Consider the following 27,819-nt stretch of genomic DNA (forward strand, 5'->3'; position numbering starts at 1 on the left):
ACTATAAGTACGAGAAGTGCGGAAGTGCGAGGCTTGTGAAATCGGACGGTCTAGCCTTCGTCGCGCTGTTCAGGTTGCCTAGCAACCATGATACTAACCGCGAGAAACGTTTCATACAGCTTTGTGTGACAGAAATGAAGGAGAAAAATGTTTTGTTGGTCATTAATTTTTGTCATGACATCACTTTGATGAGTATCTGAGGCTGAGACCACAGGACTGTAAAACATGATTGTTGGGCTTCATTTCTGTACTGAACAGTTATTTAAGATTAGCTAGTAAATAACAATTAGTTAATGTTGTTCATGAGACTTTGCCGACATGTGGCCAACAGCAATGTTTTAATGTTCTTCGTTATTAAACATTCGCACATAAATAAGTGACGTCATATTCAGTACTTACTTTTGACAGTTCACTCTTGGCCGCTCCCTTCCGCCGTGTTTTGCGGCAAAATTATCCACACCCACCGCCGCGCTATGAATTGTGGGATATATGGGACCACGAAGCGTGCACCGGACCACGCTTGATATTTGGGGAAATCGACGGTGCATTTGGAGTATGCATTTCAAGTACACTTTGGATTGGGACAGCCGTCGTTGCGTGGCGGTGACGTAATCACACTTGAAATGCGTACTTCAAGCGTGCAGACCCTGAATTGGGACACAGCCCATGTGTCACAGACACGCAGGACACTCCCACAGAAACTGTCGTGAGCGTTCCTCAGCAGAGTTCCTGACCTGCTGTTCCCTGCTGTGACCCTGTGAGTCATGCTTGGTTTATTCCAGCTTTACTCACTAACATGACTCGTTTACTGGATTTCTCAACGGCATCACACTCAAACTGTTCATGCCACTGATTATACTTTTCAACATTTTGGGAAATTTGGGACAATTATTAACAAATTATAAATGACATACATATACAGATGTACACATACAAGTCCTGCTAACAGATGCTGGAGCGTGTGAAGCTGGGAATCACTCAGGGTGGGAAGATCGATACTCCACCTGACCCACCTGACAAGACCATTTGTGGAAACCATCTTTGTTTAGCTGTATTTTCCCACTATACTCAAATAAAACTCAAGAGTACCAGTAACCAGTGATGGTGTAAGAGGGTGTCTGATTGACTGTGTTGCATGTTAGATAAATAAGGACATTGTGTCCTACGCAGCTGTGTTATTTCTGCTGCTGAGCAGCTTCAGTAATGGACTCTGGTGCAAACACCAGAGAATTAAATGTTTAGAAGGCTGAGACATAGACGTATACTAACGAGGCTGCTTTAGGAATACATGTTAGGCAGGAAATCGTGAAATCAGTGAAATCGTAGGTGACAGAAGAAGATGAAAGAATTTAAAAGAATTCAGACAGTCCTGCTGCACCGTTCACCACATTTGACTGCTGGTGAAGTAAAGAGTTTGCTGTTTGCTATGTTGTACATGGTAAATGGACTGATTCTTTTAAAGCGCTTTTCTACTCTCTGGGAAATTTTGCTTGGAGTGAAATTGTGTGTTTGCGTTGTTTCTTTGCAGAGTGGTAGCTCATTAACACGATGTTGTAATCTTCTGTAGTCGGCTTTCATTAAAGTGGAATATCCAGTGTTTGTGTAACGTCTCAGCAGACTATAAACTCCTGAGTGAAGCGCTCAGTCTAGTGAAGCTGCACCTTTGCTAAAGGAAACATCATCAGGTAATTCTTCATTTTCTAAATCAAAATGTCCTTTTTAACTGTTCTTTGGTGCAAACGTGTGATCACTGAGACATGTGGGCTGTTCGTGGTGAGGGTTTGGCAGCATCAGCAGCAGGAGGACTGGGAAAGGACTGGGAAAGGACTGGATTGACGACACAGAGACGCCTGGACACGGGAACAAAAATAAGACACAATAAGAAATGAAGGATTTCTGTGTTTGAAGAAAGGGGAAAAGCTGATGTTTTCTCAGAGCCTTGTTTTTGATTCACACCAGGGTTTTAATAGTTTTGCAATTTTCATTAGTTTTTATTTTTATTTAGTTTTGACTTCAGATTTTCAATTTTATATCAGTTTTCATTACTTTTTACCAATTGTTTGCTAGTTTAGTTTAGTTTTTATTTTTTTGAAAATCCTTAGTTTCAGTTTAGTTTTGATTAGTTTCAGTTTAGTTTTAGTCGTGTTTGCAATAATTAAGTGTAACAAAATCCCAGTTTGATCATATCAGTCATTCTGCTCATCCTTGGGTATGTTGCTATTCCAGCTACCATACTGCACCCTGGACAGGTCGCCTGTCTGTCGCAGGGCTAACACGCAGAGACAGACAACTCACATTCCCACCTATGGGTTCTTTAAATAAATAAATAAAGGCAGATGAACAACCATTGATACCAGGCAACTATAAAATGTATATCTTGGCCCCAATGAGACTATTAACTCTCGCAGCACCGGGTGTTCGTAATTGTGGTTCAAGTGAATTGATAAACTTTTTGAAGGTAATTGACTCACACAGTTGTGTAGATATCCCCGTCCTGTTGTCTCGGGATGCATCACGCTGCCTTGCCTGGGGTTAGCTTCTGTTTTCTGGGGATGAGGGTTGAGTGTGCTCCCTTACCTTCTCAAGCTAAGCTAGGTTAGCCTTCTTGTGTGAGCTTTTCAAGTGCACTTTAAGGTTTGTGGGATTTTTTTCCCTTTAGAAATGTCCCTCATAATTAGTCTGTTTCCACTACAAGACACTTGATTTATCCAAAACACAGTCATATTCAAAGTAATCCGAAATTGGACTCTGGCTCCCGACTTTTCCTGACATGATTCTGCGCGTGGACGGAGCAGCGACACAGACGACTCGACTAACGTGCTGCCACCTGCTGGCATAATGAGACACAGCAAGAAAAAAATCTGGAAACTAAACTTCATTTTCACCCTTGACTATTGTATGACACGCACACATCAATGAAAACTAAACACATTTTTGCTATAAATTCAGTTAATTTTAGTTAGTTTTGTGAACACTCATTATAGTTTTAGTTAGTTTTCCTTTTTTTGTTTTTATTTTTATTTCCGTTAACGAAAATGTTTTTTCACTTCTAGTTTTTGTTATTTCGTTAGTTTTCGTTAACGATAATAACCTTGATTCACACTCAGCAGCATTTGGTCATATGAGTGAGTTTATTGTAATCCAAGTAATATTTGCAGAGACCAACTCTCCTGCAAGAGAAGACAATGAAAGCCTTTGCACCTGCTGTCATCCTCCTCATGATCTTCATCAGCAGTGGTAAGTTAGATTTACAGACTGCTTTTGTTCTGTTCAATTCAAAGTCGGAGGAGTTGTATATTTACTTTACTGTATAAAGCACATCGAGGCAACTGTTGCGCTATAAAAAAAGAAAATTGAACTTAACTAAAACTGCTAAATGTGACTGAAAACGAGCCAGTGCCACCAATCTCCTGTTAGGGACAGTAACACTGAAGAGCTGGACTTATTTCTCTTCTGTTTTTAATTCAGTAGATTTGCCATCAGTGTTCACTAATATTAAATATGAACAGTCATGTATATCTCTGTCTTTGTCTATCAGAGGCTCTGCAGTGTAACCGCTGCGTCCCAATAACAGCTGGTGGCAGCTGTTATAACAAAGTGGAGACCTGCCAGAGACCCGATGAGGTCTGTGCCTATGTCATCAACACATTTCCCAGTAAGTATGGTCACACACACACTTGTAAAACATTAACTTTATCTTTTGTACATTCTGTAAATATTCTCCTAATTTGAGGCCAAGTTATTATTGTTATTTTTGATGATGGTGTTTCTTTTCATTCCAATCTGTGAGAGTACAGTACGAGTTTTCACTTTGCTCTTTTGCAGGATACTCGTACTTCAAAAGATGCATGAGGAGAGCTGATGCCTTTGCTCTGAAGTCCATTCCCAGCTATAACGTCTTCACATGTACTGACGATCGGTGCAACTGATGAGGGAAACTTCTGCATGAAAATGTCGCAGTGATATCAGAAGACATGGAGTCACTTTTAACCATTGTTTTGTTTTCTTTTGACTGTCTGGCCTTTCATTTCAATAAAAAGGATTGAAAGGATAACAAAAGGATAATTGTGTGTAAGGACTGTTTTTTTATTTTTGCCTGTCCTGTTTGGTTCTGTCGCCGTCAGAATTATTATCTGAAGGCCTAGAAAGATGCCCAACAGATTTACTTTACCAACTGGATCATCACAGCCGTGCCGTTCAGTCCATTTGACTGACCTTTGTTATTTTATTTTATTTTCACTTGTTACAGACGGGACAGACATGGCTGGGAAAGGAAAGGGAAAAAGAAAGAGAGGGAGGGAAAGAAAAACAGAGGGGAAAAGGGACAGTGAGGAAGGGCACGAAACAAAAATCATCTGGATCACCTGCTGAGAGAGAACAAAAAACAGAAGGAGAGCAACACAATAAACACAATAACCTGGGTAACTGTAACTAACAGTAAATACTAAATATTGAAAGTTATTGTGCAGCTCGCAGGACCAACAGCGCACAATGTTGTTGGAGGTAGCAGCCAAGAAAGCTGTAGTTTGTGTGTGAGCACCTCAGCGCGCTCAAAAGGTTTCTCCATGTAACCATCTACTGCAGGGGTCAGCAGCCTTTAACACCCAAAGAGCCATTTGGACCCAGTTTCACGCAAAAGAAAACTCTGGGAGCCACAAATACTTGTTGACATCTAAAATGAAGATAACACTGTATATATTGTTTTTACCTTTATGCTTTGTGTGAACAACTAAGGTGTGTTGCTTATGAACTCCATGAAGTGCTGCAGAGAAAATTACATTTTATTTATGTAATTAACACATTTTGAACTCTTAAAGAAATATAATAAAAGGAAAGACGCCCAGCTGAACTAAAATGATCCAGCAAACAAAAACTGCTGTGAGCCGCCACCCTTATATCTCCTTTGTGCTTTTGGAGCCTTGACCTGACTTTTAAAAAATAATTGAAAAAAAGCTCTATGCTGCTAAAAAAATAGATATTTGCAAAATTCTGCCTAAATATGTATTTTACCTGGTTAATGTGTGTGGGGGGGCGTGGTCTGCAGCGCCGCTGCAGGGGAGACGATGCACCTTAGCGGCACCCGCAATCACGCCTCGCCGCCTTAACGTCTGTGCTGTTGTGTTGGTGTGTGTCGGGCTGTGAGCTGCAAAGCTACAGCCGGCTGTGTGCGTACAGCAACCGTGTGTGAAAAGTGGTCAATAAAGAGATGCTGAAAAGCGTGTTCATGCAAACATCGTCGGGTCTGCCGTGATATGTTTACAACGGGACTTCTGCTCCTGAACCTCTGTGCACAGCGTCTGCAAAACGGGGCTGTACGAAGTCACTTCCATCTTTACTGTAAGCTGTCATCTGTGAGGCGTGAGCGGTGTTTGTTTTTAACATAGTTCACGGTGGAGCTGCTGACATAATGTGGATCTGAAGATCCATCATTGGCCTACCTGGGGCTGAAAGTCTCGATAAATGCACGGCATTTCGGCGGGTAAATGGTAAATATGGTAAATGGCCTGTATTTGTAAAGCGCTTTTCTAGTCCCTAAGGACCCCAAAGCGCTTTACACAACCTGTCATCCACCCATTCTGTAGTGTGAGTATGTGTACAGTGTCCATTTATGTTTGTCTCCATGTTGGGGTGGCTGTAGCTCAGGTGGCAGAGCGGATCAGCCACTAACCAGAAGGTCAGTGGTTCAATCCCAGGCTGCTCCAGTCTGCATGCCAAATATCCTTGGGCAAGATACTAACCCCATGTTGCTCTCCGATGCATCCATCGGAGTGTGAATGTGTATGAATGTTAGATACTTAGCACTTAAGATTAGAAGTGCTTGTGTGAATGGGTGTGATTGGGTGAATGAATTAGCTGTATAAAGCGCTTTGAGTGCTCGGACAGAGTAGAAAAGCGCTATATAAGAACCAGTCCATTTACCATTTACCATTTACCCATTCACACACACATTCACACACTGGTGATGGCAGCTACATTGTAGCCACAGCCACCCTGGGGCGCACTGACAGAGGCGAGGCTGCCGGACACTGGCGCCACCGGGCCCTCTGACCATCACCAGTAGGCAACGGGTGAAGTGTCTTGCCCAAGGACACAACGACCGAGACTGTCCAAGCCGGGGCTCGAACCGGCCGAGCCCCGGCTACCAAACCGGCCGATTGGGAGTTCGCCGATTACAAGGCGAACTCCCAACTCTACACCGGCTTCCACGAGTGTGACGCTTATTTTGAGCGATGAAAAATAATAAAATATAATTTTATATTTCAATATCACAATAATCTTCCAATTTAGAACTACAAGTTAAAAAAGAACTAATATAAATAAAATACACTTCAGCTAAATACTAAAATAATTTATTTTCTCAAACCACATGGATCCGCACTATAAGGACTAAAGAGCCGCATGTGGCTCCGGAGCCGCAGGTTGCCGACCCTTGTGCTAGGGGGTGTGGGGAGCCATGGCCCCGCCCCCCAGGGCATGAAGCAGGCATGGAGGAGATCCAGGCCCCAGACATCCATAGGCCCCTCAGAGCACAAGAGCCCAAGGAGGATCATCAGAGGGGCAACCACCCTCCTGGAAAGAGCAGAGGAAAACCCCCGGACGTGGGTCCACCCAGCAGGTGGGGCTGTAGTGACTTGCCTGCAGGCTCTGCCGGCAGCCAACTGTGCCAGAGTGGACCGATCCCCAGGCCCGAGGTCCAAGGGCCCCTCATGTCCTGGAAGGGACCCAACTGACCTATGGGCGGCAGGCCCCGCCAAGCAGCCACCGGGACTGAACTGGTACATAACTGAGCGTCCAGCCAGCAACGCACTGATGCCTGAGGGCATCAGCCACCGGGAGGGAGTGTGGTGAGGGGAGAGATAGGCCCCCACACCAGGGATGGCCTGAGATGTTCCCAGAGAGGTGGAGTCTAAGACTCGACCTGATATATAGACACAGACACAAACGTGCATTCCCACCTTCGTGCACAAATATACAATATATATACTCAGCACTCGCCCAACATGGAGACAAACATAAATGGACACTGTACACATACTCACACTGCTCAAACATACTCTTTACAGGTCCAGGTACCACCAGGGTTGATGGTACCTAGACTCAGGAGATGTTACCCTTTTCCCTGGGGTGGAGACAAGCAGACCGCCCCCGGGTGAACGTGCCTTGTAGTCGATAAAGACTGCTCCGAGTGCTCAGTTAGACTAGAATAGCACTGTATAAGTGCCGGTCCATTTGCCCTTTAATATTACAAGGTAGTTATCCCCAGCAACCCCATTGAGACGGTGCCTGCTCACAAACCGTGAATAACTGAGCCAAAATTTATTTAAACATAAACAAATCTAAATAAAAAGAACAATGCAACACCAAAGAGTAGAACAGTTACATTTGGATTATTAACATTAAGTCTTGCTCGTCTAAGTCCTTGTTAATAAAGGATTTATTAATTGATTAACAAATTGATTTACTCTGCCTGACAGAAACCTGGTTACAGCAGGATGATTATAGTAGTTTCAATGAATCGACACCCCTGAATCATACTAACTGTGAGGATCCTCAGAGCACAGGCTGAGGAGCAGGAGTGTCAGCAATACTCCACTCAGGCTTATTAGTCAACAGTACACCTGGACAGAGATTTTATTTATTTGAAAGCCTGGCTCTTAGTTTCTTCCATCCTAAACACCAGGTCTCTGTGGCTTTTAAACCCCAAAACACGCTGCAACAAAAACTGGTCCACCCCAAGGATCAGGTCCCCGACACAAACAGAGTAACATAGTGTAGCTGTTAAGTGCCAGGATTTATACATCGGGGAAACCAAACAACCTCTGACTAAGAGGATGGCACAAAACAGAAGAGCCACCACGTCAGGCCAGGACTCTGCAGTCTGTTTACACCTACAGGCCAGTGGACACTCTTTCAATGATGAGGATGTAACATCCTGGACAGGGAGGAACGCTGGTTTGAGGGCGGAGTCAAGGAGGCCATTTACGTGTAAAGGGAAAGACCATCTCTGAATGGAGGAGGGGCCTAAGGGTACATCTGTCACCATCTTACATGCTGTGATTGCAGCCATTCAACTCTCTGTGAATGGGACTCATGGTTATTGATCAGTGTTTGTTGATCAATGGTCATGAGAATTTGCATAATTAAGACTAAGGAACTGACCTCCCAGCCTGGTTTCAGTCATTATACAAATGTCCTGTTTATAAGATTGAAACCTGCAGTCAGCTGAGACTGAAGACGTCACCTGATGATGACGAAACGTTTCTCCCACTGAAAACATCCAGATGAACAGAATCAACTTTTGGAGATTCACTTACCTGGATGAGTGAGAATGCATCAAGACGAGTCATCTGATTGTTTCTTTCTCTGTTTTATTGTAGTGTCTCCTCTTTACAATATAAAGCACCTTGATTTGGCGCTGCATAAATAAAACTCAATTGAATTAAGCTGAACAAACAACTGCAGCTTTGTAGCTTGCTGCAGGAACCACACAAACACAGTCCAAAGAGCTGCCTGAAACTGTTGGCGATGCCATTGCAAGCATGTAAAGAAGGATAATGTCTTTGACCTTATTGTCATTTTGTACCCTCTCCTCTGTCCTCTGAACTTTCTAACATGGCAATAATGTGATGAAAAAGTTGGGTAGAGTCCTTTCTTGCGTCAGTGCTGAAAAGTCTGTTATTTTGCAATCAGTCATAAACAAACGGGAGTGTCAGGGCTGCACCTGCCTTCAAAAGCAGCACAACAACAGCCACATGTGACTGTTTTAATTTGCTTTTAATGCAAAAAGCAAAGATGTGGGACAATAAACTTGTTAGTTTATAGTTATTTTACTCCTATTTTCCTTGCAATAAAAGACAGAACAGCAACAAACCAAGTTCTGTCTGGTGGTTTGTTAGGAGGACCACAAGGTGTACAACTCCAGGCCTTGAGGGCCGGTGTGCTGCACGTTTTAGGTCTCACCCTGGGTCAACACACCTGACTCCAATCATTACTTCATTCCCAGGCCTCTGGAGAACTTTATGACATGTTGAGGAGTCATTTAGCCATTTGAATCAGCTGTGTTGGACACATCTAAACCTCCAGGACACCGGCCCTTGACGTTCCCCACCCCTGCCCTATGGTATCTGGGATAGTGCAAAGTGCTAACTCTTGCCTCATTATTCTTCTCATTTCAGGATATTGACACCTGAAGGTCTGTACAACACGCCTGCAAGAAAGCTTTACATGTTAAATATCAGAAAAGCACAATGCATCAAGCATGACGACACATAGGTGACTTTAGTGGGATGTCCTGTAAAATGCTGAAGTGACCTAAATGGTACCTGCACTTTTTGAGCTTCAACATAATGTCCAGTAGTAAGTTCCTGATTTACACTCTTACCCAACTACACTATAGCATGTGCTGCTAGAGCGATCTGTCCGTCCTCCATCCCTCTGTGTACTTTTAGATCGTTGCACACTCTTCAGCCGTTGCTGTTGCAACATGAACTCCACCAAAAGAAAGAATTACTGCTGCAACTGTTGAAAGAAAGGGAAGCAGCATCTAAAAACAGGAAGGTAATTAAAAGAACATTTAATAGATGTTCTTTGTTTTTCCTCTTTTTAAGACTCAGTTTAACTCAGCAATAAAATCTGAAATCAGGTCTGCCCTTCTGAGAAGAAGCTTCTGGTACGTGATCCATCAGTGGGATGTAGATTCCTTGTAAATTTCTTTCTTGCAACACAGCTAGAAAGTGCGTAGATTAGTTCTTACCTGCAAACTGTGAAGTAGACTCTGTTTTGTTTATACGATAGTTGCACATTTCAAGCATCTGACATGCTGATATGAAAATGACTTTAAAGAGCTGCAAAGAACTCTGACACTTAAAGGCTTAAATAATGTTGATGCTTTAAAGAGAACAGAGACGGTGAGGATTTGATTTGTGTTGGTGTGTCAGCTGTTTCAAAACGACTGTTCAACAAACAGATTTTCTTTTTCATCTGAAAAGTCACATCACTGATGAAGAGTCGTTTCCTTGGCCACAGGAGGTTATAAATACTTTTCTGTTTTCTTTGACTTGCAGTGAGCTGCAGTGGGTGCCCTTCTTCTGTTGCTGAGTCTGTGTCAGGGTATGTTTCTTTATTCTTGGCATACAGGCAATTTATGCATTTTATTAATTCCCCTTAAAGACTGAAGCATAACAGTAATCAGGTTATTTATTAATTCAATTCAATTCAATTCAATTCAATTTTATTTATATAGCGCCAAATCACAACAAAAGTCGCCTCAAGGCGCTTCATAGATACAGAGAAAAACCCAACAATCATATGACCCCCTATGAGCAGGACTTTGGCGACAGTGGGAAGGAAAAACTCCCTTTTAACAGGAAGAAACCTCCGGCAGAACCAGGCTCAGGGAGGGGCGGGGCCATCTGCTGCGACCGGTTGGGGTTATTACAAAACAGAAAATACAAAACAAGAGAAATAATCATTTAAAGAAATAAAAACAAGTAGTACCAATTTTTTTATTGTGACTTTGACGCTTTAATGGGAGTAAAAAATGTCTCTTTTCCATTTTCACCTTTTTAACATTTTCATTTATGTTTCATTCATTAGAAAGCCTGACTCTGAGCCTTGTATACTGGAAACTGGAAAACTCAAAAACAGTTTAATTTGCTGATATCTCAATCAGCCCCTTGACTGTAACGTGCTAGTTTTAATTTGCTTTCACAAACTTTTTAATTTAATGCTAAATTAATAAAATAATTATAGTGGATGATTTAAACATTTTGTAGATGCTTAAAACAACAACTTCTGCACTGCATTTCATTCATTATTTACCTCAACTCACTCCTCTCAAAATGTAAATGATCCCACACATCGCTTGACACACAACAAATTTCATTAAAGTAGATGTCTTTCTGAAGGTGCTGTAAAACAGTTTAAGGAAGTTATTGATTCACTGACACATGGCATAGAAATGGAAAATTTAAGCCTATTCCCTGAAAACACTAGTTTGTTCAGTTTGTTCTTAATAGCATAATTTTCAAAAATGAATTAAACAGCATTGAGGAACAAATTTCATTAAAGTAGACGTCTTTCTGAAGGTGCTGTAAAACAGTTTAAGGAAGTTATTGATTCACTGTTCTTGCACTTCATTTGCACGTGCCGACACAGTGCAGAGCAGTTAGCTGAACTCTTCTCCCACAGACATTGTTGATAACAGTGTGACTCTGGATGCCAGAGTCCGGAAAAAGAAGCCCCAGTTCAGAAGTACCAGACCAGCCCTAAAGCACGTACACGCTAAAGATGCTGATGAAATTTCATCTTACTACTTTAGAAGATCTTCAATTAGACTTCCGTTCTTACAATGCAGGAGCTGGATAGAGATAGAGATAAAGAAATGAAGTAGTGAAAAGAAAAGCTGGCAGTGATAGGATGTGGAAGACTGCAAAAACTTTGGAGAGAGAACTAGAGAGATGAAGTCATGAATTGTAGTCTCAAAGAAGATGTGAAGATAGGACCCAACTCGCACAGCATGCCGTGGTCAACAGTACATTTCTGGGGGGTAAACCAGCAGTTGTGCAGTTTTTCAGCTCCTTTCATGGGCTCCTGTTCTCTACCACTTGCTCAGTCCACACTGCTCTCCACCTCTTCAGGTCCCAGCCCAGGGGAGTCAAAATGAGATGATGGAGATCAGCTATGTAGGCCAGCCTCCCTTGACACCACACCCCAAACCCACTGCTCCATCCCTTCTCCATCATTAGAACCCTGCACATGAACTGACTGCAAGATTGCAGACCCAGCAAAGCTCCATTTGTGCTGAAACACCGTCAAGCCAGACCAAAGTATGCTAAGGACACCCCGGAGAAAGATTATGCATACTGGACGTAAGATAAGATACCTTTATTAGTCCCACCAGGGGAAATTTCATAAGGCTGCCGACCTATTGCACGCAATGGCGGCGCCATCTTACCCTCCGACCATACATACATTACACAAAAACATCACATGGGGAAGACAGGTCAGAGAGGTATAACAATGGAAAATGCACCACATGAGGAAAGATAAGGAGAAAAAAATAACTCCCCCCAGACTGAGCTCCAACAGGGAGATCAGTTTGAGAACAGAAAAAACACCTCTGCACATGAAAAACTCTTAATACACCACAGAAACACATGACAAGCAGCAGGGGTGGGTAAAGGTGAGAGACAGACGATTTAGACAGTACATCCGGGCCTGCAGCATAAGCGCTGGTCTGAAGGTAAAGTTGAAGTCAGCCTCGGTGGTTGCACCAAACCCCTACAAGCTCTTCCTGTGGGTAGTGGGGCAATCAATCCTGTCGAGTAATTGTCTCGGGCACAGGAGCTTACACCGCGTTCCAAATTATTATGATATTTTTCTCTGTTTTTCCTAAATAGTCGATTCAAATGACAGTCAGCATCATTTTCGAGTCATCAGCCATTAGAGTAAAATTCAAACGTTACTGAACAAAACAATGAAAACAGTGTCTTTCAAAAATACAAAACTTGAAACGCTCTGTTCCAAATTATTACGCACACAGAGTTTCAGAAGATTTTACAGGTTGTAGAGAATTGAAAATGGTCATTTGTTGAATTTGCAGCATTAGATCATATTTACTGAAATCAGAAACATCTTAACAGCTCAAGTTACACATTAACACAGGAACCCTTATTTGATGGCAGTTTCACAATTCTTGCATCCAAGGAACTTGTGAGTTTTTGGAAAGTTTCTACTTGAATGTCTTGATGTCAGAATAGCCTCCGAGCTGCTGTTTGGATGTGAACGGCCTCCCACCCTCATATCTGTTTGCTTGAGGATGCTCCAAAGGTTTCCAATAGGATTGAAGTCAGGGAGGAATGGGGACCACACCATGAGTTCCTCTCCCTTTATGCCGACAGCAGCCAATGATGCAGAGGTGTTCCTTGTAGCATGAGACGGTGCGTTGTCTTGCATGAAGATGGTTGTGTTGCAGAAGGCACAGTTCTTCTCTTTCTACCATGGAAGAAAGTGGTCAGTCAGAAACTCTACATGCAGAGCTCATTTTCACTCCTTCAGGGACCCTAAAGAGGCCGACCAGCTCTCTCCCCGTGATTCCAGCTCAAACACGACTCCACCTCCTCGCTGACGATGCAGCCTTGTTGGGACGTCCACCAACCATCCACCTCTGCATCCATCTGGACCATCCAGGGCTGCGCTGCACTCATCAGTGACCAACACTATTTGAAAATGAGTCTTCTTGTAGTTCTGGGCCCACTGCAGCCGTTCCTGCTCGTGAGCTTTGGTTAGAGGTGGTTTATGCACAACTGCAGGTCTCTGGAGGATCCTACAGCTGATGTTTGCAGGGCTCCAGAGGCACCAGCAGCTTCATGTGTTTGCTGCTTTGGCCTTTTAGCAGCTGCTCTCTTAATCTGATGCATTTGTCTGAAACCTTCATCATTGTGCCTTTACCTGCACGTGCATGTGTGCTCTGACTCACACATCTCTTAACATGACAGTGATCACGCTGAAATATTTGTGAAATATCTCATTACGTGTCCAAGGCATTCAACTATTTCACACTTTTCAGCAGCAGAGATACTTTTTCATTCATATGTTGCTTGAAAACAGTGGCCTGCTTAATAATGTGGAACATCCTCCTGTAGTAGTTTGTCCTTTAATTGGGCTCAGCTGGCAAACTAACGATCACAGGTGTCCGAGATGGATTTCAGTGAAACAAAGAGTCCCGAGACACAATCCATCCATGGTTTTTATTGAAGAACAACTTATTTAATCTTTATGACACTTAAACACAATTTGCATAATAATTTGAAACGCAGTGTAAACATACTTTTGTTTTCTTCGACTTCCAGACCAAAACATGAGAGCTGCACTGGGTGTCATTCTTTTCTTCCTGACTTTGTATCAGGGTATGTTTCTTTATTCTTTTTCATACAATTTGTTTATCAATTCAAGAAGAATGACAAAAAAAAGACCTCAATAAGTGCTCAGAATGATCTCTTATATCTGCATTATTTTAATATGTGTGTGTGTTTTCCAGGAGAGGCACTGAGGTGTCACGTTTGTTTCTCACGGCAGAGTGACCTCTGCACTCCTACAAAAATCCAGACCTGTCTGGCAGGACAAAATGCCTGTGCTGCTGTTGTATTTCAAGGCGCCAGTAAGTACCCTATGGTAGCATCAAAATATTTTTGCCAGCTTGAAGAAGTTTCCTTTCAAATAGTGATGCCACGGATTTCCTTTCCATAGCTGTAAACTTCAGGCTGGTATCAGCGATATTGATCCGATATCGAGACTTCTTGTTCTTATTGTTTAATTATGAAAAATCATCATACAAAAAAATAAAAAAAGTCAATTATAAAAAGATCCCTCCCAGAATAGAAGATTGTCACCATAATACTGATCACTGGGAACAACTTAAAGTGACTGGGAACAACCTTTACTGTAAGGTGACAAACTAGACGTAGATTTAGATGTTTAATCTAGTCAAAGTCCAGTTTATTTATAGCACATTTAAAACAACAACTGTTGACCAAGGTGCTGTACAATTAAGATAATTTAAAGAAAAAAAAACATTGGGATGTGATAAGAGCTTAGAAAACGATTTGAGTGAGAAATAAGATAAATAAAATACAAACTCATTCTGATTTAAAGCCAAGGAATAAAAGTAGGGTTTCAAACGGGTTTTAAAAGTGTCCAATGTTGGGGAGCTGAGGCTAGAAACAGGGAAGGAGCCCAGCTGGGAGTCTGTAGGCGCAGATAGTTTATCTCCAGGCTAAAGACCAGACGGGGCAGGATCAGACTTGGGTGAAGGCGATGCAGGGACCCCCGGCTTGGGCGCACACACTGGCGCTGGGGAAGCCGGTCCAGGCTCTGTCCCAGATGCTGAAGGCAATATGGAAGCCGGTGGCAGCTATGTGGAGTTCCCAGGTGGCAGCGTGAGAAGCTGCAGATTGGGAGGATGCTCAACGACTGGGGCTGTGCAGGGCTCATAGCCGACTCACGGCTGCCAACATCAGTCAGAGGTGTTACACCCCAGCCCAGGGGAAACCGGCGTGCAACACAAGGAAAATAAAAGGAAAATGCCCCCACACTCCCTGCTCTCAAGGAAGACGAACCAAAAAAACCCCAAAAAGCTGCCACGGATTTTGCAACAGCCAGTCAGTTTATTAAGTCCCAAAAGGTGGCGGGCGTCAGGGTGAGCATGGCCAAAACAAACAAAAACATGCAACTGGCTCACCTACACGGAAAACCCCAAAAGTCTTACCTGCCTCCCCAACCAACAACAGGAGAAAAGGTTCCCAAAGAAAATGGCTTCTCACCCCTACAGCTACCATCTATTTACAGCAAACTATTCACAACACAGCAAAAGCTTCCAGAATACAGATTCACACGCAGCCACATGCACAGTTCGTTGGGAACAGGAAGTAGGCAGGGCGTGCCGGTTGAGAAGGGTCCTCATTTATAGCCGGCCTCTCCCAGTCCTCCACCAATGGTCAGCCTCCACCTGGGACTCACATAGCAGCAATAACACAGGACACAAACTCTGGTGTGACAAAAAAACACAAATATCCATAACAGTGAATCATAACAGAGGAACCAGTTTTGTTGTATAACCAAGCGTCGTTGAATCATCGAGCTATCTGTGTTTAAGTTCAAAGTCCTCAGATAGTCGACTCAGACGCAAAGCAAACTGTTTTAGACAGAGCCAGTGTAGAAGCGCACACTTATCAATACTGGCCGGCTGGGAAAAGAAATGAGAGGCTGGCATCTGTCATTATCGACCAGCTCAGGAGTCCTGGGCAGTACTTTGTTTATAGTTGTCTCAGAAACACACCGTGCTTTGTTAATTGCACAGAAATCTGCTTCTTTATTTTCAGCTGGTTCTGGACGCACTTTGTCCATGTCGACAGTCTCAGGAACAAAAACCTCAGCCTTACTTTTTGCAGGCTTTGAGGTTGAAAACACAGTGTTTGATTGTGCCATCTTAGAGGTCAGGACTCAAACTGTAACAACTTGGAACAAAAGTCTCTTTTTTATCAGTCGGCTCAGAAACAAACAAAAAGTTCTGCTTTGGTCGACACTGAAAGCACAAAATACAGACTCAGCTCCTGCTCGCTGAACATCACATGATTCATTAAAAAAGACAAGCCTACAGACTCAGGAACAAACAATTCAGTCAAATTTAAAGCCCCTGTTTTAATTTCCTCTGGCTCGGAGAAAGCACAAGAGAAAAGGTTCTTCTAATTCACCCGGAGGAGTGTTTGGATGCTCTGAGGTCAAACCCAGGTGGAGCTGTAGGCTCTGACGGTGTTGAGGAGTTTTGATGTTGGGAGTGCCGGTTCCTCCTTGATGAGGAAGTGGAACTAAAGGAAACTGCGGGGGCAGCGGGGGCAGGTTCCTCATTCTGCCAGCAAAGCGACAGGCGAGGTGTGGACTGGCCACGGTGGCAAAGACGAGCAGATCTGCAGCAACGTGGGAACACATGAGACAAGGAAAGCATACGCATGAGGCTGGTGTATCAAAATAAAACAGGAAACAAACAACACATTGAGACCTAGACTGAGATATGTGAACTAGACAGACAGGAATATGAGCAGGGAATCAAAGTATACCAAAACATGGAGACTACAACAAGAGGCGGTGATGACAAGATACAGACCAGAAACTAAATGTAACACAACAAAAACCAAACGATCTAATGACTCAGACGCATTAGGAAATACAAAAGTTAAGACAAACTAGTGCAGAGCTAGAATATGAAAACCTGCTAAATGCAAAAGATTGAAACACAAAACCAAAATGACCCAGGATCACCCAGCTGTATGTGTGTTTGAGGGTTTTAAATACTGCATAGAGGTAACGAATGATAACAAAAAATGTGTTGAGACTGATTGAATGAATCTCTAAATCATGTGTGAATTTATGTCTACTCATTAAGCATGTTCACACGCTCACTTTAAGCGTCTGTGTTTCATTATTCTAGGGTCTTCGTTCCGTGGTTGCATGAACATGGCGGTGTGTCAGGGCTACATCACAGCACCTGGTGTGTTTGCCCGATGCTGCAGCACCGACCTTTGCAACCCATCCTCTTCCTTTAATCTCAGGACCACATGATCGCTGATTCCTAAATCAAGACTGCAGGTTGTTAGCTTCACATCCTTCTTACACTGCTTCCAATCAAGAGCACTTCTGTTTGCTTTCTCTGTAATGGTATGTGTGTGTCGCTCTGTACAAGTGTCATTTAATTCAGACCTGACACAAAAGCTTTGACTCCGCCACTAGATGGCAGTGGCACACTATACAACACAACTGCAGCTGCTGCATAGATATGTGTGTTTTCATATGTGTGTAAGAGCTTTATTAAAAGACAAACAGTGAAGCTGAGTGACATTTTGATATCTGAGGTAGACGTCTTTTTTCTTCACATGATGAATTTAAATGACAAGCGTTGGGGTTTATCACTTATTAAAGCCAGGTCGTTTCACCTGAGGTTTAATAATGGATTATACTGAGCTGAACATATGCAAATGCAACACATTTTTCAGTCACAGGCAAAGATCAGCTGAAAGAGAGATGAATGTGTCCTCCTCCGTGTGGGTTGCATGCCCATGAGCTGATGGCTTGGCTTGTCACTTGTAAGAGTAATGTAGCATCAAAAGGCTATTGTATTAGTCAGTCTGTAAATCTGATACAGTGCCAACCAAATTTAATACAGAGGAAAAAACCTCTCTGCTAAAAGCAGCTCTGCTAGATGTGCTCTGTGCAATATGAGAAATATTACAGTCTCAGCAAAGCATAAACGTCGACCGAGTCACACATGCATGACAAATATTTGAAGCCTGTCTCTCTCTATACACTGACCTCAATTAATTCAATTAATAATTCAGTGATTCCCAATCACAGTGCAGTGGATTCTCCTTTGGGAATAGTTCCTCCCTTGAGACTCTGAGTACATCTGTGTATCTGTTTTTTAACTCGTTCAGCCTGTGCCTAAGGGACCCTTAGGGATTGGTCCAATCATCAACTCTGAAAACCCTTCAGATCTCGACATAGACACTGATTTATCACACTGAGGACAGTGAAGCAGCTGTCAGCTATATTACAGTTCAGCAGCACCACAACAGCCAAATTAACACTGAAGTCAATGGTAACAGCACTTTACTAAGAATCTACTTTAAGACTGTTGTGTTAAAAAACATTGTTTTTTAGCTCAACATCCTCAAAATCTTGTGCCCGTATAGACAAACTGGCTCATGCTCAGCCGCTGACACAACTGCAAGAGAAATGCATAAACAAACAACCAGTGTTGGTCAAGTTACTTGAAAAAAGTAATCAGTAACCAATTACTGATTGCTTCCCCAAAAAAGTAATCCTGTTACTTTACTGATTACTTATTTTCAAAAGTAATTAATTACTTAGTTACTTAGTTACTTTTTAAAAACACGATTTACAACCTGAATAGGTGATAAAGTGATAGATCTTTCAGCCCAATTCTACTTTTTCTGCATAATCCATCATACAAAATGTAATCAAATGGAAAAGTCTCTTTTTAAAACTTGTTTTATTAGTTTTAATCTTTTAACTTTATTCATCAAGCAAACATTTAATTATCTGCAACATTCTCTGACTGGAAGAAATTAGTTTAACATTTAAACCTATTTTCTGCACATTCCAGCACATAATAAATAAATATATATATATATACAGTGGGGCAAAAAAGTATTTAGTCAGCCACCGATTGTGCAAGTTCCCCCACTTAAAATGATGACAGAGGTCAGTAATTTGCACCAGAGGTACACTTCAACTGTGAGAGACAGAATGTGAAAAAAAAATCCATGAATTCACATGGTAGGATTTGTAAAGAATTTATTCGTAAATCAGGGTGGAAAATAAGTATTTGGTCACCTCAAACAAGGAAAATCCCTGGCTCTCACAGACCTGTAACGTCTTCTGTAAGAAGCTTTTCTGTCCCCCACTCGTTACCTGTATGAATGGCACCTGTTTGACCTCATCATCTGTATAAAAGACACCTGTCCACAGCCTCAACCAGTCAGACTCCAAACTCCGCCATGGCCAAGACCAAAGAGCTTTCGAAGGACACCAGGAAAAGAATTGTAGACCTGCACCAGACTGGGAAGAGTGACTCTACAATAGGCAAGCAGCTTGGTGTGAAAAAATCAACTGTGGGAGTAATCATCAGAAAATGGAAGACATACAAGACCACTGATAATCTCCCTCGATCTGGGGCTCCACGCAAGATCTCATCCCGTGGGGTCAAAATGATCATGAGAACGGTGAGCAAAGATCCCAGAACCACACGGGGGGACCTGGTGAATGACCTGCAGAGAGCTGGGACCAAAGTAACAAAGGTCACCATCAGTAACACACTACAACGGCAGGGAATCAAATCCCGCAGTGCCAGACGTGTTCCGCTGCTGAAGCCAGTGCATGTCCAGGCCCGTCTGAAGTTTGCCAGAGAGCACATGGATGATACAGCAGAGGATTGGGAGAATGTCATGTGGTCAGATGAAACCAAAGTAGAACTTTTTGGTATAAACTCAACTCGTCGTGTTTGGAGGAAGAAGAATACTGAGTTGCATCCCAAGAACACCATACCTACTGTGAAGCATGGGGGTGGAAACATCATGCTATGGGGCTGTTTTTCTGCCAAGGGGACAGGACGACTGATCCGTGTTAAGGACAGAATGAATGGGGCCAAGTATCGTGAGATTTTGAGCCAAAACCTCCTTCCATCAGTGAGAACTTTGAAGATGAAACGAGGCTGGGTCTTCCAACATGACAATGATCCAAAACACACCGCCCGGGCAACAAAGGAGTGGCTCCGTAAGAAGCATTTGAAAGTCCTGGAGTGGCCTAGCCAGTCTCCAGACCTCAACCCCATAGAAAATCTGTGGCGGGAGTTGAAAGTCCGTGTTGCTCGGCGACAGCCCCAAAACATCACTGCTCTTGAGAAGATCTGCATGGAGGAATGGGCCAAAATACCAGCTACTGTGTGTGCAAACCTGGTAAAGACCTATAGTAAACGTTTGACCTCTGTTATTGCCAACAAAGGTTATGTTACAAAGTATTGAGTTGTATTTTTGTTATTGACCAAATACTTATTTTCCACCCTGATTCACGAATAAATTCTTTACAAATCCTACCATGTGAATTCATGGATTTTTTTTTCACATTCTGTCTCTCACAGTTGAAGTGTACCTCTGGTGCAAATTACTGACCTCTGTCATCATTTTAAGTGGGGGAACTTGCACAATCGGTGGCTGACTAAATACTTTTTTGCCCCACTGTGTGTGTATATATATATATATATATATATATATATATATATATATATATATATATATATATATATTTGTGTTTACACTCAGTCTTTCTAATAGATGCAAGTAAAACACAGCAGAAAATAAATAAAGTCAAAGACTAGCGGTCCTGTTGCTCTATTTTCACCTGTAAAGCAGGAGTGGGGTAGGCGGAGGTTTACCCTGGTGCAGGTGTGCAGCGGTCAGTGGAAGAATCCGCGAGTTTCTCTGTGAGTTTCCCATTACGTCGTAGCTACTCGGTGCTTGTTTGGAAGTTTAGGGGTTTTTTCGCTGTAAAAAGAAGTTTTCTTCCCACGCACAACGGACACTAATGTTTTTGTCACTTTTTATGGAATCAAACTCAAAGTAAGGTCAGTACTTCCACGCTTTAAACGCTGCACGCTCATACTCTCTCTGCACTCGATATATGATCCATTGTTGATCTGCACACAGCTGTTGTCACGAACGTTGCACTCGCTTACGTCACTGTCATGAGACATTCTCGCAAAAAATCACGGTTTTAGTAACGCAGTAACGCAGCGGTCCTACGGGAAAGTAACGGTAATCTAATTACCGTTTTTGCAATAGTAATCCCTTACTTGACTCATTACTTGAAAAAAGTAATCGGATTACAGTAACGCGTTACTGTAATCTCTGCAAACAACAAATAACGTTGCTCAATTATTCTTTTTAAAACAATCTAATTGTATTTATAAACCATCAGTTATGCAGATTCACTATGAACAAGCACTTGAGTCATAGTTGGATGAAAGAAGAAGAAGAAAGCTCTGAGAGCTGCAGGCTCAGGTCAGCGACACGGTGAGTCAGAGGGTTGGAGAACTGAATGAAAGCAACTCCATAAAACCAAACCTTTTATGATCTGACATCTCATTCTGTCTCAGATGCTGCTCACCTGACAGAGAAAAGGGCCCACACATCATTCCTATGAATACTTGTTCAGCGCTCTTGCAGTAATCCTTCAGTGGACTCGCCTCTGTGCAGCATTTTCTAGTCTTATTGACCACCATGACCTAACCGATTGGGTAGCCATGATTTTAAAAGCTGGAGAGAGGTGAAGAGTGTAGCAGGGTGGTTTAGTTTTCAAGTTGTTGTGTAGACTTTAAAGGTGGCAGCATGACTCTGTCCTCTCCCTTTCCTTCTTCTTGTAATAAAATAGTGACATATTTAGTAAGACTGTCCCATCAAAGCCCCCAGCCAGTTTCTCCTCCCCCTCGTCAGGCTCTCAGCCATTAGCTCAGCCACAACTCGGGCTTTTCCTTGGCTTTTACCCATTTTGGTCAATAATACGTAATAAATAACTTTGGCTTTTCTCATAGTCGGTGTATGCAACTGCTTCATCTGTTTGTTGTTCCCCGTAACATGATTTACATAATAAATATGTTTTATTTTATTCCTACTAAGACTTTTTTTTCATATATTTTCATTGAAATTTTTGATAGTACAATACAAGCAAGTGTTGAACACCCTCACATTCACACACCCATCCATACATCAAACCTGCCTACATCACATTCAAATGTAGAAATGAGCATAGTTCTCACAGTAATACAAAAATACAATGGGTTAGGATAGACAAGATTTTCCCTTCCTTCCCTTCTTCTTTTCCTTCTTTTTCATAAATGTCCTTCACCTCCACTCCCTAAAATATCCATATATGACTTCCACATATTCACAAATTCCCATTGTTTGCCCTTGTATTTTTTCTTAATGTCTTAGTGTCTGAAGAATATAGAAAAGTGTATCATCTGCAAATAAAGAAATTAGATAGTCTCTTCCTCCAATTCTTGTCCCTGATATTCCTGCATTTGCTCTCACAGCTATGGCCAGAGGTTCTGTTGGCGACAGAGGGCAGCCCTGCCTGGCTGATCGCTGTAAATTAAAGGGTTTTGATACGTTATTATTAGTTAAAACCTGTGCTGTTGGATGTGTATACAATAATCGGATCCATTTCAGGAATGTTTCACCTAGTCCATATCTGGGGATCACTTGTAAGAGATAATTCCATTCTATTCTATCGAAGGCTTTGCACGCATCTAGTGATAGCAGCGCAGTGTCCTCCCTATTGTTTTTCTCATAAAGTACATTGAGGACACGTCTTATATTATGATAGCCTTGTCTCGTTTTAACAAAACCTTGTTGATCGTCTGTTATCAAATTAGGCACATATTTATCTCCTAGAGAGTGCTTTACACAAAATCTTCATATCACATCCCATAAGACTAATTCCCCTATAAGAGGAGTGTTCAGTCGGAGGCTTATTTGGTTCAATAAAAGGGTTATTGTAGCTAATCTCAGTGAGTCTGGGAGTATCCCGGACTTATCTGACTCCTCATACATGTTAAGAAGTGGCTGCATTAATTTATTTTTAAATGTTTTATAGAATTCCATTGGAAGTCCATCAGGACCAGGCGTTTTACCGCTATTCAGGTCGTCTATGGCTTCTGACAGGTCTTTTATTGTTAAAGGACTATCAAGGGCTGTTTTATCCTCTTCTGAGAGGGTTTGAAATTTTAACTGATCAAGAAATGCATCTTATGTTTCTCTGTTTCCTGTATATTCAGATTGGTATAAAGATTGATAAAACTCTCTGAAATTTTCGTTTATTTCTAAAGGGTCTGTTGTTATAATACCCGATTTGGACTTTATGTGGGTGATGGCTTTTTCTGCTTGCATCTTTTTTATCCTCCAGGCCAATAATTTTCCTGCCTTCTCTCCTTGGTCATAAAATAATTGTTTGGTCCACATTAAACTTTTTGCCACTTTCTCTGCTGTTAATTTATCATACCTGGCTCTTAGAATAGTCAGATTGTTTAGTTTAGTGGGATCATTGCTCTGGTAAAATTCTGTTTTCCTACTAAGACTTAATTTGTGTATCACAGTATTTGTCTCACAGCTGCATTTGATTTACAGGTTACCATCCTGGTGGTGGCTTTTAGATCACAGTGGTACTGTATCCCTGCCTGTTCCTGTTTCCATGCACAGATGTGTTTTCAGTGGTTTAATCTGTGTAGCTCATGCAATTACAAACCTTTATAAAACTTCTCATAGTGTAACCTTCGTGTGTTCATCTGAATGTCAAAGAGACCCAACGCATGGCGACATGTGAACGACAATGCATTTATTCACAGTGAATCTTACACAACAGTTCAGCTCCAATCAGCAGCAACAGTCAAGTGTTCTTAAAGTTTTACTCTGATGAGAAAGGTGTGATTTCCTCTCATTACATCTGAGAGACGGTAAAACGTCTTAACATCCACCTTTTATCTTTACAATGACACAGAGTGCTAGAACAGAGCTGATCTGTATGTGCTTTTGCTAACAGTGAATAATATATTTTTAACTACAGATATAAATGAAGCTGCAAGTATGATTAACATGTTCAATGAGAAATGCAGTTTGAGTAATGAAAATGTTTTAATATGTAGATATTGTGTACATGGACATGTTACAGCTTCTGATCAAAGTATAATCAGGTTTAATCAATATGATGAATAAGAGAGGTTTGGATTTCCAACCAGCTCAGCACACTCAATAAGTGCACCTTTGGATCCCGGCGTGCTCGTCCTCTTTCTGCTCACAAAGATCAGAACAAGGTCAGCATCAGCTCAGAGTAATTACATACCATATTTTTCGGACTATAAGGCACATTACTGTCGATGTCGGTGATGTTTTCTTCAGTGATCTTATTCTTGCAGTAGGTGCAGAAAATGACCAGCTTTTCTTCGTAATCCTTTGGCAGTTGCTGTGAGAGGGTAGTTCTTGTTACGCCCCAGAAGGACCTCCTCGAAAGTGACTGATCTTCATGTCACGTGCTATCGCTGTTGCCTTGAGTCGAATACAGACTGTAGAGACGCTTCTACCTGGTGTTCTCTGTTCAATAACTGTTCAATGTTGTCCTCTAACCATGGCCATCTCGCTTTGCTCCCTCCGAAACTCTGTTTGATCTTCTTTGCTTGGTGCAGGTCATCTTCTTGCTTCCTCCACTTCTGTACCACTGATTCATCAATGCTGAATTCTCTCCAGCTGCTCTATTCCCATGTTCGACTGTATGACTGATAGAGTTTGAAATCCGCTTCGTAAGCATCTCTTAACAGGTGCTGGTCCTGACTACGGCAGCCGTAGCGCTCCGACAATCCATCCAGCGGTGCGGCTTCATAGCTTACCAAACTAAAACATTTTTGACAGGTTTCTGAGCGCCGTGTTCCACATAAAATCAGTTCGAGGTCAGTGAGCACAACCAGAATTCATACATAAGGAGCAACTGGTGATGGCGCGATATGGCAGCCTCGCCTCCGTCAGTCTGCCTCAGGGCAGCTGTGGCTACATGTAGCTGCCTCCACCAGTGTGTGAAGGTGAGAGTGAATGAATAGTGGAATTGTAAAGCACTTTGAAGGTCTCGAAAAGCGCTATATAAATCCAATCATTATTATTATTATTACTTTCAATTTTTGAGAAAAGTAAAGGATTTTAAGTGTGCCTTATACTCCAAAAAATATGGTGAGTATAATTCAGGTGATTTGACTCCGTTTTTATTCATATCTGATCCTGTTTCTGCCTTGCTACTGCTAAATTACTTTTTTAAAATCTCCTGCATTAAAAAGTCTATTGTGGACGTTCCCTTTTTAACTTACTGTGAAACAGCAACGGTAAAAACCTGAGTATGATCCACATTAGTATGAATAGCTCTTCCACTCCAGCCCTTTGAAGCAACAGACCCTTGGGGCTGATGACTGCCAGGCCTGTGAGGTTACTCAGGGACCTGTGGTGTCCAAAAACACAACGTGGGCTTTAAAGATAACTGGGAAACTTTCTGGGGAAAAATGGTCTCTTTAGGAGAGGCAGCATCCATCCCACTGTGCATGGAGCAGCTCTTATTTCTAGAAATGAACTCAGACCAGCAAAAAACAAATATATAACCTGACTCACTGCACCAAAGAGTAAAACTGTTAAATTAAATGTTGATTATGTGATGTTATGTTATGTCTCTCTGTTCTAACTCCATGTTACTAAACCATTTACTAAGTGATCAATATATTGATTTACTGGCCCAGGAAGGAGAGTTGCAGCATTCTCTCTGAACATTTAGCAATATTCCCTGAAACCTTTTCCTCTCTGATCCATCCATCCATTTTCTTCTTCTTATCCGGGGCCGGGCCGCAGGGGCAGCAGCCTACGCAGAGAAGCCCAGACCTCCCTCTCCCCAGCCACCTCCTCTAGTTTATCTGGGGGAACACCAAGGCGTTCCTGGACCAGCGAGACATCACCCTTGTCCGGCTGAGGACAAGGGCCTCAGACTTGGAGGTGCTGATTCTCCTTCTGCAAACCGCTCCAGTGCGAGCTGGAAACAATCACCCAATGAAGGCAAAAGAACCACATTTGAAGCCTTTTGCTAAAACTGCTCAATTACTTTTAGAAATATTAGGGAGATTGATGCGTCAGCTTAAATAGACGACCTGGTATCTCACTATAACAATGAACTTATCAACCTCTTCGATACGTTGGCTCCCCAGAAAACTCGAACCGTTTCCTTCTCTCGCTCTGCCTCATGGTATTCATCTGAACCTCGCCAACTTAAAGCTATTGGACGCTGCCTGGAACGTCTCTCCAGGAAAACAGGACTTGCTATTCATAAGGACATGTATCTCAGTCATATACAACATTATAAAGAAGCTATTCATCATGCTAAATCTGCTTACAACACTAGTAGGGGAGAGTAGTAGATAGTGGCTGCACAGGTTCATCGTCACCTCACTGGAAATAACAGCTTCAGTCCGGCTTCATGTCACAGTACAGAAACAGCTCTAGTAAAAATCACCAATGATCTTCTGCTTGCAGCTGATTCTGGACTCATCTCCATCCTCATTCTCCTTGACCTTACAGCAGCTTTTGATACTATCTCCCACCGCATCCTCCTTCACAGATTAGCATCTTTTGGCATCAGTGGTACAGCACTCGCCTGGTTTACTTCTTATCTCTCTGGCTGCTCACAGTTTGTTCAGTTACTCCCTCACAGATCAGTATCTACTCCAGTTAATTCCGGTGTACCCCAAGACTCTGTCCTGGGTCCTTTACTTTTTATCATCTATCTCCTACCCAGAGGTAATATTTTTAGGAAGCATAACATCCAGTTTCACTGCTACGCAGATGACACCCAGCTCTACCTATCCTCCAAACCCACAGCTACTCTCCCACCCACATCCATTTCTGACTGTTTAAGTGAAATCAAGCTCTGGTTTTCTCACAACTTTCTTAAACTTAATGGCAATAAAACAGAATTTATTTTAATAGGCTCCAGATCAAAACTGACTACAGCTCCAACCAGTCTTTCGTTATCCATTGATAACTCTGATGTCACACCCTCCCCTCGGGTTAAGAGTCTTGGTGTCATCCTCGACAGCACTCTGTCCTTCACAGCACATATAAATAATATCACTCGGTCTTCCTACTTTCATCTCCGTGATATTAAACAAACAAACAAACAGTGCCGCCATACTTGTCCATGCTTTTGTCACATCTCTTTTCCTCACCAGGTACCAGGGTAGGAAAAGATGTAGGTACCCCCCACGTACCCCTGGAGGGGGTGAGGGTACCTGGACCCCGGGTATAGAGTATGTTTGTGTGTACAGTGTCCATATGTGTCTATCCCTACGTTTGGTAAGTGCTGAGTGTTTGTATATGTGTGCATGAGGGTGGGAATGCATGTCTGTGTCTGTGTGCCTGTTTGTCTGTGTCTATATGTCAGGTCGGGTCTTAGACTCCACCTCTCTGGGAACTCCCAGGCCCTCCAAAGTGTGGAGGCCTATCTCCCCTCACCACACTCCCTGCCGGTGACTGATGCCCTCAGGGGTCGGTGCGTTGGTGGTTCTTGGTGTCCGGGGCTGGGCGCTCAGGTATGTACCAGCTCGCTCCCAGTGACTACTTGGCGGGGCCTGGCGCCTGCTGCTCGGTCAGGCCTCTTCCGGGGCAAAGGGGGCCCTCGGGCCTCGGGCCTCTGGGCCTGCGGCTCGGTTCACTCTGGCACAGCTTGCTGCAGGCAGAGCCGGCGGGCACGCCACTGCAGCGCCCTCTGGCTGCTGCTCCGTGGCTACTGGGTGACCCCTCATCTGGGGCTCTCCTCAGCCCTTCCCATGAAGGTGGCACGGATGCCCAGTGGTGGTCCTCCTTGGGCTCTCGCACTCTGGGGCCTCTGGATGTCTGGCCGGGCTCTAGTGATCCTTGACCTCCCGGTCTGCTATCGAGCTGGTGAACACAATACACATGAGACAAGGGACTGTCAAAATAAAACAGGAAGTGGCTGAAACCCAGACAAGGACATGTATGCTTGACAACTGAACAGAGGAAAGACAGTGTATGACAGACTGAGGAGACAAAGGATGAACCACAGGGAGGAGAACATGGGTACCAGTAAGGGAGACACAGACACAGAGGGTGAGGAACACAGAGAAACATAGAGGAACATAGAGGAACATAGAGG

At 42.8% G+C, this 27,819-nt stretch overlaps 1 protein-coding gene and 1 long non-coding RNA gene across 3 annotated transcripts; both read left to right on the top strand.

The window, feature by feature from the left end:
* Window positions 1–1,552: 1,552 nt before the first annotated feature.
* On the top strand, window positions 1,553–4,065 carry LOC146492415 (uncharacterized). 2 transcript variants are annotated; one of them, XR_014872548.1, is made up of 4 exons: window positions 1,553–1,685; window positions 3,159–3,237; window positions 3,539–3,655; window positions 3,826–4,065. It is a non-coding gene; the product is annotated as an uncharacterized LOC146492415 (long non-coding RNA). The 2 variants fall into 2 exon arrangements; XR_014872547.1 differs by lacking the exon at window positions 1,553–1,685 and adding an exon at window positions 1,694–1,960 and having other exon boundaries at window positions 3,108–3,237.
* Window positions 4,066–9,743: 5,678 nt separating this feature from the next.
* On the top strand, window positions 9,744–18,293 carry LOC146492416 (uncharacterized). Its single transcript, XM_085151453.1, has 4 exons — window positions 9,744–13,747; window positions 13,854–13,910; window positions 14,042–14,161; window positions 16,988–18,293. The coding sequence occupies exons 1-4, from the start codon at window positions 13,702–13,704 to the stop codon at window positions 17,116–17,118; spliced, it is 354 nt and encodes a 117-aa protein (XP_085007579.1). The 5' UTR covers window positions 9,744–13,701; the 3' UTR covers window positions 17,119–18,293.
* Window positions 18,294–27,819: the final 9,526 nt, after the last annotated feature.

Source organism: Neolamprologus multifasciatus, chromosome 23, assembly GCF_963576455.1.
Source record: "Neolamprologus multifasciatus chromosome 23, fNeoMul1.2, whole genome shotgun sequence".
Taxonomy (NCBI): Eukaryota; Metazoa; Chordata; class Actinopteri; order Cichliformes; family Cichlidae; genus Neolamprologus; species Neolamprologus multifasciatus.